Source organism: Centruroides sculpturatus, unplaced genomic scaffold (assembly GCF_000671375.1).
Source record: "Centruroides sculpturatus isolate CEXI.00-Female unplaced genomic scaffold, Cexi_2.0 scaffold21, whole genome shotgun sequence".
In the NCBI taxonomy this organism is placed as follows: Eukaryota; Metazoa; Arthropoda; class Arachnida; order Scorpiones; family Buthidae; genus Centruroides; species Centruroides sculpturatus.
Genome location: NW_019384490.1, coordinates 626,537 through 641,452, shown reverse-complemented (window position 1 = coordinate 641,452; position 14,916 = coordinate 626,537). Strand labels below are relative to the sequence as shown.

General features: G+C 26.1%; 1 protein-coding gene across 1 annotated transcript in view; it reads left to right on the top strand.

Annotated features, from left to right (window-relative positions):
• LOC111621734 (ragulator complex protein LAMTOR1-like) overlaps positions 1-13,887 on the top strand; it is a 28,451-nt gene extending 14,564 nt beyond the window's left edge. Inside the window, exons 3-5 of the mRNA XM_023363961.1 lie at positions 8,190-8,279; positions 12,333-12,582; positions 13,786-13,887. Of these exons, the coding sequence (XP_023219729.1) occupies positions 8,190-8,279; positions 12,333-12,582; positions 13,786-13,887 (442 nt within the window). The remainder of the gene's footprint in view (positions 1-8,189; positions 8,280-12,332; positions 12,583-13,785) is intronic.
• Positions 13,888-14,916: the final 1,029 nt, after the last annotated feature.

The following is a 14,916-nucleotide window of genomic DNA, read 5'->3' as shown; positions in this document are numbered from 1 at the left end:
ATAAAGAGACAACGATATATATATATATATGTTACAAAATACTATACTTATTGTAGCATAGGTAATATATTAATTAAAAATTATTGAAATATCAATTTTTATATAAATGCAACTTTGTATCTTAAGATAGATTTTTAGTCAGATATATAGTTTAGTATTTAAATAAATGTTATTTTTCTTCTGCAAAAGAAATCCAAATATATCTTTATATTTGATCTTCCTTCCTGATAAAATTATTTGATGAAAAGAAAGAAGATAAGTAGATTAGTTTTTGTATTGAATGTAATAAGGTTCAATACTAAAACTAATAGCAATTTCCTTGTTTGCATGTAAATAATTAAGTATAAAACACATTTAAAAACAGCACTAACATTGATGATTTATTTTACTGTAATTGGAAATTATAACCATACCACAAGTGGTGTTATAATTTGAAACATAAAGAGCTAATGTAATAAAATAAAAATAGATTAATTTTAAATGTAATTATTATAATCCAATAAATTATTTAATATCTATAGCTAGAGAAGTCATAAGAAATACATTTCTTATGACTTCTTTTTGCTAAGTGGATGATACTTTGAATAGCAAACATATGCACAAAATAAATTATATTTGAAAAATTAATATACATTATTTATTTAAATTAATAATTTAGAAGATAATTATATTTTTAAATTTTAAGTGTAATCTAATTATGAAATTTAATCTTACATAGTTTAATTAATTAAAAGAATTACTCAACACAAATAGTCAGCACTGAATATTACATCATATAACAAACATTCCAATTACTTGGAATGCATACATGTAGTTTGTTTTTTTTTTTATTCTGAAAAAGGGTTATGAATGAACCTGAAAATATTTTGTTAAATCTAATAATTCAGTGCTGGAATGAAGTAAAGGCTATTGGTTTTGAATGTGATATTCAAATTTGTTTTGTAATTTTGAACTTAGGAATTATATTAAAACTTTTAAACACTGATACAAAACTTATTTTTTATTACTTTCATTGCAAAGAAAACAGCACCAAATTAACTAATGCTTCTCCAATTTAAATACAGCGGAATCTGCATATTGTAATTTCCATGGGACTCACCTATACTGATACATTCAGCAGGAAAATTAAATATATTATCATAATTAATGGAAATTCTAGTTTTATGAACTCAACATTAAAAAGGACATATTAAAACAATTAATAAATGTATAACAAAGATTTATTAATTGTATTTGTTATTATTAATTAATAATAATTCATCCAGTGTTGTTTTCCTGCTACCATCTTTAACAACAGCTAGCTTGTAATTGAAATAAGAAATATCAGCAATTTAAACTACTGTGCTACATGCATATAATAAACTTTTCAAAGCCCGATACATTGATACTCAAACAAACAATTCCTGTAATTGTAATTAATTGGACTATAAATTTGCTATTATTAATGATTAGATATTAAATAATTTGTTATTAAGGGTAGACATTAAGTGCCATCACTTATTATGTATGTAAAAGTCCTATATTAATACGTAATATGGTACTGAACATATGTGTTAATATAGGATTTTTTACCTCCTTAACATATTTTTTATTTCAATATATTTCATTTTCTTGCATTGTTTTAAATCTTGAAGATGATTTTTTAAAAGGATTGAAAGTACTAGTTTAGAAAAATCATATATTGGAGAATTAAGGTAGTTTTTTTATATTTTACTAGATTTGCAATTACTGTTTTTCTAATATAGTTAATAGGGTCATAAATTGTATAGTAAGATATTTAAAGTTGCAGAAAATATAGCTTTAAATATCTGCTCTACTGGAACAGTGAATAGACTGTTCCAGTATAGCATCATATATTATTTTTGAGTCTAAATTTATAGCATATTTTATTATTATTTGAATTTTTGCTATTTCTTTCATTATTAGCCATATTCTCTATCCATGAAATGTGATATTTTTTATTTTAAAATGTGAGATTTTTGTTATTTCAAATCATAATATAACCATACCCCATTATCCCATTATTCAAATCTAATGTTTTTCTGAGAGTGATTTGATCTCTGTAAGTTTTATTTGCTAGTTCTTGTGGAAAAGAATTATTTCATTTCCAGTCTATCCAAATAACTCCAACCAATTTCACCAAATGATATTTAAAGTACTAGAAAGAATACATACTGTATTTATCTATCAATAACTGTTAACTTGATCTTAAACATTACAAACTATAATTACCCTACCAATAAACAGAAGAACCACTTAACTGGGTATATGCATATAAATAAACCAGCAACACCAAAATCCAGCAAATAACAGAAAATTTAATGAAGAAATGGTCATTGTCAAGTTATGAAATTCCTACAGAAGAACTTGCAGAATTTTCTCATCAAGTTTAATTCTACTCCTAATGCTTCCTCCTCCATCTTGATCAAGAGAGTATCAACAAAGTACACTTTTTCATTCTTTTCATTAATAAAGGCCTTAGCACCACTGCTCTAGCAGCTTTTGTAGCTGATAGTAATATCTAGGTCCATCTTAATCAAGGATGTATTCTCCATCACACCAACAGCAGGGCTCATGTCAATTACAGTGTAGGGCCATTAAGCCACGGTGATTGGGGTCCAAACTGCTTAACCATGGATTAACTTTGTAACATTGTAAGGTGTGAATCGGTTACAATGGCGGCCTCCATAATGCTGACACTCAGTGTGGATAAAACGGATTAATACAGTATTTGAATTTCATTGTAAGTTATTTTATTGTTTATCTTCTATACTACTATATAAAGAGACAACGTATTTTTCGTTTGTGACCACTAACCGTGAAAACTACTGAACCAATCGTTACCAAATTTTAATTGTAGCTTCTTTATGATTCCCGGAATGTTTACCACTAATCAAACCTACAGATGATTTATTAATTAAATAAAACTGCAATGGACATTTGTCCGTATTTCTCTCTTCTTCACTAGATGGCAACACACAAATTAATACTTTTTGTCTATAAGAAAAGTCTATTATTGACATTTACTATTATATTTGAAGAACTGACATTAAATTATAATTACAGTCGACCCCGCTATAACGTGGTAGATACGTTCCACTTTATAAGAATTTCACGTTGTAGGAATCCTTAAATTCATGAGCCAATTACAGCCCGGCAGGTGTGCAGTTTACGGACTATCCATGGCTTTGCCTGCGAGGATTTTGCAAGCAAACCCCATTTATATTCAGTATTTCAACAACCATAGTAATTGTTATATACCACCTACCACTGAGAATGGTGAGAATTGCCGAGAATCAAACGAACTATTTTCAATTTGATCAATTTTCTGGAACATTTACAATCGTTCTATAATTGAACCAATATGCAATAACAAATTCAAATTTAAAACGGTTCAAACATTTTTAAAATTGAAATAGATAAAAATATTTATAACAATGTCTGAAATGTTATCAATTTAATACACCTAAGTACTCAATGAAGACTAAACGTAGTTGAAAACGAAAAATCGCATCTAAAATAGTACAGTAGAAGCCGTTCTTCCAGTTAGGCCTTAATCCTCTCTCTCTCCCCCCACAGGGAATTTGAAAAATCCCTTCTTAGTGTGCGTTTTCATGACATACTATAACTGTGTACCAAATTTCACCTCTTTAGGTTCAGCGGTTTGCTCTGTATGATGATGAATCAGTCATTCAGTCAGTCAGGACAAGTAATTTTATATATTTAGATTGTAGCAGAAATTCAGATAATGGGGTATAGCTTAGTAGAAATCGTCCCTTAATTTTTGCAAGCTTGAAAAGCATTTTCATGTATGTTTAAATAACATAAGTAAAATACATTCAAATGTCAAATGTTATTCATTATCAATTTCTTTAAATTCCTTATATAATGAATTTAGGAATATTTGAATGTACAGTAATACCCTGAACTTACATGATAGGTGGGACCGAGCGATAACCGCGTAAGTTGGGGTATAATTTTGCAATTTGTGTAAAATCCAAGTCAGATGTATGTAAGCTAATAAATGTTCTCGTTAACCTTATCTCGTCTTTTGATTTGTTCACGGTTACAAGAAATCACCACACAGTCTCTCAAGTCTCTGTAGATATAAAAAACACAGAAACAAATAACACAAAATAAAGTGTAGCTATGTGTCAATTCCGCACGACACATCCGAACATGTAAGCTGAACAATAGTGTGGGGGGAGTGAGTAATCAAGAGTTGCATGGCACTCAAACTAAAGACGAATCGACGAGATTTCAAAATCGCATAACTCCTGGTTTGCGTAAGTCGAGGTATTACTGTATTTTATTCATGTTACTTATATATAAATAAATAAAAACTTTAGAATAGTTTTCATAATAGAAATTGTGTTAATATTATATTAAAGCTATTAAAATTGTTATTTCTAAGGATCAAGGAATTCATTTAAAACATAAAATAATGTAATGATAACATTAATATTAAGGATGTTTTAAAGTAACAAACAAATTCAAAAACAAGCATTTTAGTTTTAAGACTTCTTAGTACAGTATTACAAATAATTATCTGAAATTTTAGTTAAAAAAACACAATATAAGGTTCTGGTCAAGATAAATACTTTTCGATTTAAGAAATATTCATAAGTAATAAATCAGAAAAAAGATAAAGTTGAAAGACATCATATTGAATATACAAATAAAAAATTGTCTTTAAGATGAGGTGAATGTTCTTGATCTAGATCTAACTTGTAAGTAGAAATGATGAATACACAAAATAAATGATACAAGCATTTTTTAATGTAGTTTTTGCATACATGCATACATAGATAATTTGTAAATGAACTATGAAATAATTTGTTTTTCCTAATTACTTTTGCAAATTATTCAGCATTTTATAAAAATGAGAATATTGCTTTGATACATATTTTAAATACAGTACAGTACTTCACAATTGTTACATTGTTCCCTCTAATTTTTTGTAATTTGTATAACAGAAAATTTTTGCACATACAAACTTTAGCTTTCAAAATGGAATATACACTGTAAATATAAATTTAAGTATTTATAGTTTTTTGTGTTACCTTCAGTATATATCATTCATGTATCACTTCTGACAAATAAATCAAATTTAATTTAATCGTATAGAGAGTACAGATATAACTTAGTCGCTACATTAAACATTTAATGAAACATTTAAAATACTTAACAAGCAGTTATTTATTGTGAGATTGTCACAATACTGGGCTGCAATTTTTTATCATAAAGCATTTAAATTTAGTAGTGTCTTGCCCTGTACATCATATTTTTCCTGTTAACAATGAAGTCATGCTGGTCATGTATCTAACTCTGTTCAGGAGAAAATTTTTGAATTGAAATCACATGACTTCCAGTCTACACTGGATGTTCATATATAGTTAATTGGGCCTCCTGCTCCTAAACTTTTCATATTTGGTCTTGACCTTCTATCTAACACCTTTCTTGAGATTAAGGAAGGACAGACTGATGACAGTGGGAATTTATAGTTCTAAAATTTTTTTCAAATTGCAGCCTTATAAATTTTCACTTTTTGTCCTCTGATCTCAAGAATGGTGCTAGATAGATTAAAGTCAAGACCAGATGTGGAAAACTTAGGGGCAGGAGGCCCCAATTAACTATATACAAACTTCTGGTTCAGACAGGAAGTCACATGAATTCAATTTTAAAAAATTTTTCCCTGAATGGAGTTACATAGATGACTGGCATGACTCTGTTGTTATCAGGAAAAGTATGATGTACAGAGACAAGACATTAATAATTTGAGATCCAGATTATGTATTTTAAATTAAATAAATTAAAAATATGATTGTCACAATAATTTTTGTTCATTTCTGTTGTGAATTTGTAGTAATTTGTGTATTTGTACTTGACTGTCTTTTTTATATTTATTTCTAACTTCTTTCATTTACTATTGTAATTTTAGTTACATTTTTTAAAATTTTATATGTAGTCACAAAAAGTTTATGCTTTTCATTTATACTCAGAGATTTTCTTAACAGGAACAAACTTTCTGACTGTTTCAATTGGATTGTCAAGCAATAAATTCAGCAGTCTTTTGTTAGTAATGAAAGGATTTGATATTTAAGGTTTGTACACCATGTAAACAAGATTACTTGATAGGTAGCACTTTAATTAAAAAATCAAGTTTGTTTTATATTGTGTCAATGTAAACATACATCAGTTTTTATGTCATACATAAATATTTTTTTACAGATGAACATTTCATTTATTCAATATAACTCTGCTGCCTCATTAAGCCATTCTAATTTAAATAAACTTGTTTCTTTTGACTTCTTCATCACTTTTATAACTTTTAACATATTAGTAAATTCATCTTTTCATTTTATTTATTATTAAATTAACAATGAATTAATTAAAAAGATTCATTATCAAGTTTGATACTAATATACAAAATTACAAAAATTGGAAGAAGCATAGTATTTGTTTTTAAATATTCATTGACAAATTGTGAATTATGGTGTAAACAACGTGAACTAGCTTTAACATGAAATGCAATGAAAAGTTAATAAATTCAATTGTATGAAACCTTAATATGAAAGGCAAGACTTATCACAATAAAAGATTAACAAGTTTTACTTGATCTTTGACCTATCCCAGCTGTCTTTGTTAGAAGAAAAATTTTAAATGTACAGAAATGTAATATGAGAAGATAAAGGATCAGTAAGGTTCGAAAACATTTATGATTTTTATTTTGTTTATGATGGTCTTTTCTCCAACACCGGTAACTGGTTCAGATACTTGTTGATAAAGAATCAAAGAGAGGCACAGCTGCTACATATAAATAGAAAAGGCAAGGTTTAAAGATAGTATTATCTCTAATCCTATTAGATTTCTAAGAGATTGTAATAATGACAAATTTATCAAATAACAATAATGCACACTGTCAAGTCTTGTTAGTAAGACATATTATTTTAATTCTAATGCCTCCAGAATTAAGATTCTAATTCATTAGATAAAGTGTAAATCTCTATCTTCTGTAGATTACAGAAAGCAACTAAAATAACAAAAACACTAACCTTATGTTTCTCCCAGCAGGATGGTGAAAAAATTAACACAAAATGAACACTTTCAGTCTACTTCTAAGACCTGCTACAGGTTGATGAAATTGCTTTGATTTTTGAAGATGGAATGCACTGATGAAAATATTCATATATACATATATTTTCATCAACCTGAAACAGGTCTTAGAAGCAGACTGAAAGTGTTCATTTTGTGGTAATTTTTTTACCATCCTGCTGGGAAAAACACAAGATTAGTGTTTTCATTATTTTATTTACTTTCCCAGTTTGTGGAAGTGTAGAACATAAAAGTGACTAACTTGATATGATTATTACAGAATCTGTAAGCATTCATATACACATGATACATTCACAGCTTAGAGGGAACATTGGTGAAGTATACATTAAAATTTTCAAACATATTTTTAAGCGTGATATTAAACAATTTAATATGATTGTAATTTGATTACTTTTCATGAGTCTGAAATATGATGTTATATTTAATGTTAAATTTTTTAAAAAATACAAAAATAAATAACTTATTCATGAAATAATTCAGTGGCTGTTTTAGTAATAAGCAAATATGCCAAAATATAAAATTTAATGTATATGACCATTTTTTCATCCAAAGAAAGAAAATTTAAAAATTCTTTTTTCTCTGATTATGAATTTCTGTGATTTATTAACAAAACAGGTAATGCTAATATTCTATCCACTCTTAGGCCAGTCTTTTTTAATAAATGTCTCCAAAATAAATATAATACTACATTTTCATGATTTAATTACAAGCTCAACATATATATATTTGCACTGAATTTGGCTAGAGTTGAATTAAAATATCTGAAGATTCCACACAAAATCTTAAAAAAAAATTACGGAAAATTATTTATTTTTTCTTATTTAAGATTAATAGTTTTATTTTATTATTGCTTTAAATTATTTACCATTCAAATAGTTTTAAGCAAATGTTATGCTGATTTGTTTTCTGTGGTGGGAATTTGGTGTATACATTAAAACTTGTTTTACTTTGGATGTTTGTTTATTGAAAAAGAAATTGTTTGCATTTTTAATAGTTAAGTGTTTTAAACAGTCACCAAAGCATGTTATTTTTATTTAATTATATATTTTATTTCCATAATTCAATTTTTCTAGTATTGAGCAAGATATTCATGATAAAAATCCACATGGTCAAAAAAATGATCAGCAAGCTGCAGTAAATAGAATATTACATCAAACTGCTTGGTAAGTAAAAAGAAAAAGTTTTAAATATCAAATATGTATTCATTTACAAATACAAATTTATATAAGTAATTAAATTCACAATATGAAAACAGAAACTATATCTTATTATCAATATATATATATAATTCAACACTTCATTTATATAAAATTACACATATTGCTATCAGTTTACATTAATAAAATTTCACATAATTTGTATGAATTCATTCATATTTCAAATTATTATAATTTTCCAAACTTTTTATGATATTAAATACTTTAAATTTGTGTTTAATATTCATTTTATATCTTTTATTAGATATAATTATTAGAATAATTTGTAATATAAATATTACTTTATATGATTCCCATTTTAGTTTGTTAAAATAATTTTTTGTAATCTAATAATTTACATCGTTTTTCTATATTTAAAAGCAATTGTGATGTCTTTTGGTGTTAATGTATTTGAATTAATTTAAAGCACATAAAAATAAAATTATTTAAATTTAATTTTGTTATCAAATATAAATATTTGTTAACAAAAAGACAGTTATACTTTCTTAATTGTAAGGGTTGGTGTGCTTTACAATATTTCTTGGTATACAATTATAGTGTTTTGCAAATATGATATATAAAAATTCTGAGATTTTTTTGAAATGAGAGATACTCTTTCACAAGATATTTGAATGTAAATGATTTACAAATATTCCAAAAATTTAGGAATTATCTTCAAAATCTAGAAATTGAAAAACCAATACAAAAGAAAAGATACATGTTGTTTAAATTAAGTAAAGGATGAAAATTTAATCAATTTAAGTACAGAAAATTCACAGGAATATTTTTGAAGAAATAATATATAAAGATATGCCATAAAAATCATTTTAATTTAGAGATTTCACAAAACTAGAAAAGTTCTCCCAGAATTTAAGATAAAGATATCATCTTGGAAGTATAACACTATCATAATAAAAATTTTATAAACTCTCACTATCTTTCTTTTCCCAGTTATGTATATATACATTTATTTAATGATTTATATCAGCTCAGCAACATTTTAATGATATTAAATTTATTTAATAATATAATTATTTTATTTAATAAAAATAATAAATAATGTATTAGTGTAATTTTTTTATAATCATTTTTATCATAAACTATTTTAAAAAACTGTAATAGTGATAGATACCATATTGCCGTTATGACTGTTAATTTATGTACAGTACACTAAGAATAAATTGTTGACTTCATTGTATAATTTTTCCAAAAATTAAAGTTCTTGGTGTATATTTTACATTCCAATATATGAAATTATAATTTACATCATTAGCTTTGTGTAGTTACTTTATCAATTTTTTATAATAATCATACAGGTTTTTTAAACTTAATGAAAATATATAAAATAAATTTGATATATTTTAATCAGTTTTTAATATTAAGAATTTCTTGTTTTATTAAATAAATTAAATCATTGTAGCCATTTTAAAGTCAGAAATAATCTTATATTTTATATTATATTGATAAAAATAAACACACAATTACTGATATTGTTTGGAGCAATTAGGAAAAATTTTATATCATTTTTTAAAATTGCAAAGAAGTCATAGTATCCAACTATTTAAATGTAGTAGTATTATTATAACTATTCTGAAAAGTTACAAAAAAATTTTGATATTTTTCATTCTGTAGAATATGAAATATTAAAATATATATTGGTAATTTATCTATATTGAATTTTATGCTTAGGTCAGTCATTAGGTTTTCACAAATTTTTTTTAATAATTAACTTTATCAAATACAGTGGGTGATCGGTTAACAAATATAATCCGTTCCAAGACTTTGTTTGCTATCCAAATTGTTTGTTAACTGATTATTGATTTACCATAGGTTTCTATGGGAATTTGATTAATTCGTTCTGGAGACCCTTCAAAAATAAAAAAGTATGTACTTTCTTACTATGTTTATTCATATGTAATAATAAAAATACATATATACACGGTCTTGCATTTTTATTAGTCATGTTTTTTCTGTTTGTGGGGTTAAAGAATCTGTCCAATGTCGATTGCTTTTCTGCCTTATTCATGATTTTTCAGAAGTAATTAATAGCATTGTAATTGTAGAGATCCCTAGGTCTATTAACCTCAACTTGGTTTGGATGCCATTTTAAGACCGTTGTTCTGACATCCTCCCACTTCTTCAAAAGATCTTTAATACCAGATATTGGCATAAATCTGCATTTTCAGAAGAAAACGTAAAATAATTGTTTCTGTCAGAAATACAAAAGGCTGGAATTACAAGGGAGAGTTTCAAAGTTTGGGGAATACTATCTGATTGGTATATACTGGGTAGAACGTTGATGTCGACGTCTCCTGCGCTCTGAAAAGTTTCAAATTGTTGCCTGAAGACAAAGGAAGACCAATCGGTATTCATTGTTTTACATCGCTTCTTGTGTTTATTCAGTGAAGTGTTTGTTATCCGAACATGTATTTGTTGTCCGATTATAAAAATCTTTTGCGAAAGTGTTCGTTATCCAATTTGTTCATTAACTGATCTGTTCGTTAACCGATCACCCACTGTAATTCTAAAATACAAAATATTTAAAACTAAAAAAAATCATAAAATGCTTTATTGAATTTTCATATAAGAATATTTAAGGCTTATTATATATTTAAAGTACAGTCAAACTTTGTTAATTTGAGTTTTACAAATTTTTCTTGAGTTTGCTATTAATGTACAGTATAAATTACCTGTTCAGTTCAATTTTTTTCTAATTTTTGGATAATTTGTAGCTGAAGTAACCTCATATTTCAAAAATTACTAGTTTGGAAATTTAAAACTGGATAGCTTAGTTCACATTCAGTGAATAGTGAAAAGCCAATACAGAAAGCAGAAAATGAATTCAAAACTGGTAAAAAATGAACCAGTTTTGAATTCATTTTCTGCTTTCTGTATTGAATTCATTCTCTGCTTTCTGTATTCATTTTAACATTTGTCGAGTGAAATGTTTAAAAGATATGAATTGCAAGAATATTATATTAATTTTGACATCATCTCTATGGTGTGATGATTTTGTAACCATCTTAAAAATTACTAGAAACATCTGACAACAAATGGTACTGTGATAGGTGATGAAATTTTTTCACTAGAGAAAAAGTTTGACAGTTCTGAACTTCTAAGCAATTTGTGAAATGGTAAAATTTGTTGGAAACAATGTGTTGTTCACCCTGTTTTCCACTTTCACCAGCAATTTGCTCTGTGTTAATTAAGCTGTACTATGTAATAATTATTTTGAATTAACCAAGTTTGACTATGTGTATATATTATGTTTTAAGCACAATGTATTTCTCAGTTGCATGAAAATGCTATGAAGTCTTAGTCTATTTCATAAATATGCTTTTATGTAAATTTCAATTAATTTTTTTTGTCTTTTATTAGTGTTCTTATATACATTTAATATCCAAAGTTTTAAAGATGTTTCAGTTGTGGTATAATTTAGAATGTTTAACAGATATATTACCTATATATGAGAGGTCCAGAGAAGGACTGTACTTGTCTGGAAGCAAAGAATTGTTCGAAATCTGGGTAACATAACCAGCAATATTAATAAGCAATATTACTTATAACTAATATTGCTTGAAAAACACTTAAAATATTTACTGCACAAGAAAACTCTATTAAAGCATTTTTGGATTTTTTTAACCAATACATGTTTATATTACTTACTAACTGCAAATTCTTGCTAATAATTACTGAAAGGACACTTACTGGTTTATTTTTACCAACATTTTCATATTTTATATTTGTTTAACTACAGAGAAATATTTCATATTGATATAAAATAATGTATGAATTTTCACTTTTGCAAAATTTCAAATTTAAGATTTAACAAAGAATTTTGTAAGCTTTCAGATATCTTTACATTACTGTTTTAAATCTCATGTATTGGAATTTTAAGTTTTTTGTATAAATTATACAAAATATACACAAGTTTATTTGAAGATAAAATAAATTTATTTTTTAGTTTTTAATATTTTTTGGTTTTTATTCACAGCATATATATATATTTTTTATTTCCAGCAATGTAATAGATGTTTCTGCAATGAGCACCCATCATTTAGAACAGCATGAATATTTAGATAGGGCGCATTTATATAAACAAAGAATGAATAATGCTGCTCAATATTTTGATCGTTCTTGCTTGAAAAACAGCTTATTAACTGATTTACCAGATCCTGAAGATTTATTGTCAAAAGAGCCACCATTACCAAATGATTTGAGATTGGTAAGAAATAATAATAAGTTTCATTTAATTTTTAATATAGTATATAAATAATTTTTGTAATATTTCTAAAAATATTGTATTAAGCTTTTTGATTGAAAATTATTTGATGTTTACTACAAAGATATGTTGTCTTTATTTTAAAATATGTAATTATCGAGAAGCATCATTTATTTAATTTTAAAGGACTTTGTATTTTTATTATTGATAAGAATTATTTTTATTGAATTAGTAGATGTTATTTACTTTATTTCAAAATCAGAAAGTAAAAATCTTCATTTGAAATTTTGTTTTAAATGTTCTGTATTTATCTAATAAAAATGAAAGCACAGAAAAATTTCTAAAACAATTTCAAGTTGTTTTTAAAAAATTCTTAATACTTTTTAAATTAGTTGTATTTTGCTATTACATTTTACTCAAACAAATATTATTTACATAGATTTCTACTTTCAGCACTATCTTATTTAGATTCAATTACTAAGAACTTTATTGATTTTCAGTTTCTCATGAGAAATAATTACACATTCCATAAAGGAAAAGATTTTATTGAAAGAAGTGTTAAGCAGTTAATTTATATTTTAAAATAATCGTACATTGGATTATAAAACAAATGTTTTACAAAATGTTTGTCTAGTTATATGTACAAAAATTAAATTTTGATCATTCCAAATTTCATAAATACTTCCAAAAATATACTGTATTTGTTGGTTATAAGATATATTTTTCCCCTTATAAACTTCTTTAAAAATATTGTCCTGCATCTTAGAAACCAAAAGCAGCAATACAACACATGCAGAGAATCAAGAAATCAGCAAATTACATGTAGTTAGTGGATAGTTTTTATTATGATCATGGTTGGCACACTTTTCAGTAATTACCAGGCTGTTGTTAGAGTAACAAGTGAATTCCAGTAATATATTTAAGCCAAAATCAACTAATATTGAAATTATACCACATTTATCTAAGAAAATTTATCTAAACAAAGTAATAATTTAGTTTAAAAAATCTGAAACAAACAAATAAAAAAATTTATATCAAATCTTAATTATATGGTTGAATAATTTGTATAATATCAATAAAATATAAATAACACTAGTTACAAAAGGTTAGAGCCAAACAATTGCTGTAATGTATTGGGCTATTTTTCTGCTACTATTAATAATTAAATTATTAAGTTATTTGGTATTAGAGGTGCAATCTCTTATTAAATTTAATAATTATAATAAATTAATATTTTATTAAATAATTTAGAATATTCTGGAAGAAAAGAATAGGCTTGGAGTGGGACTCAAACCTGCAACTTTGCTTACCATGGAGCTACATGGCCAGTTATGCTATCCTGACCATGAGTGATTCTTCACTTCCAGATATATTTAATTACAGTAGAGCGTCGTTTATCCGAATCGACTGGGGTTGTTCGGATAACTTATTTTTCAGATAACCGATTATGTATGAAAAATATATTAACCTATCCCATGTTGAAATTTTTCTCCATTGCATGTCGCTTCGCGTTGAATTCTTGTCAATGTTAAGCCTAACGAAAACTTTTTAAAATAATAATCATGGCTATTGTATCATTAAAAATTATTTTTTTATTTTGTACAAATAAAATAAATATATTGAAAAATATAAAAACCAAAAAAAAAAGATACTTTAGAAGTTGATCTAATATCAAAAATTTTCGATTCAGCATGATGCACAGTCCTCAGAAAAACACCACACAAAAGTGCCAGTGCTGCCAGCTAAAATACACAACCCAAGATTGTAGCGCCACAGCACTAGCGAAAATTTAAATTTGCCGACTAGAATGCTTTCGGATAACCGACTTTCAGATAAATAACGCTCTACTGTATCTATATAACCATCCACAGTTACTCATTGAGCCGACTGGGGTCAACTCCTATGCCCATGGCTTATATACTCGTCCACTATGGCATTCAGCGAGCTATCGCTTTACTTCGGCATGGTGTATATACATATATAAACAGATTATTAATAATTTATATATATTATTACTTTATAATTTACTTGGAGTAAATTACTAAGTAATTCCCAAATTACTCAATGATTTAATTATTAATAGTAGCAGAAAAATAGTGTGATATGTTACAGAAATCTTTTGGCTCTAATTAATAACACCTGGTTTAGGATGTTAATTGTATGTATATATGTTACAGTCAAAACCCGTTTTTAGTTAGAACACGTTTTAACTAGTTGAAACTAGTTTATACTGAATGTCTTTGTTAAAACCCGTTTTGTCTAGTTAAAACTAGTTTTAACTCAAATTCATTTTTGACTAGCAGTAAATTCTAGTTTTAACTAGACAAAACGGGTTTTAACAAAGACATCCAGTATAAACTAGTTTTAACTAGTTAAAACGCA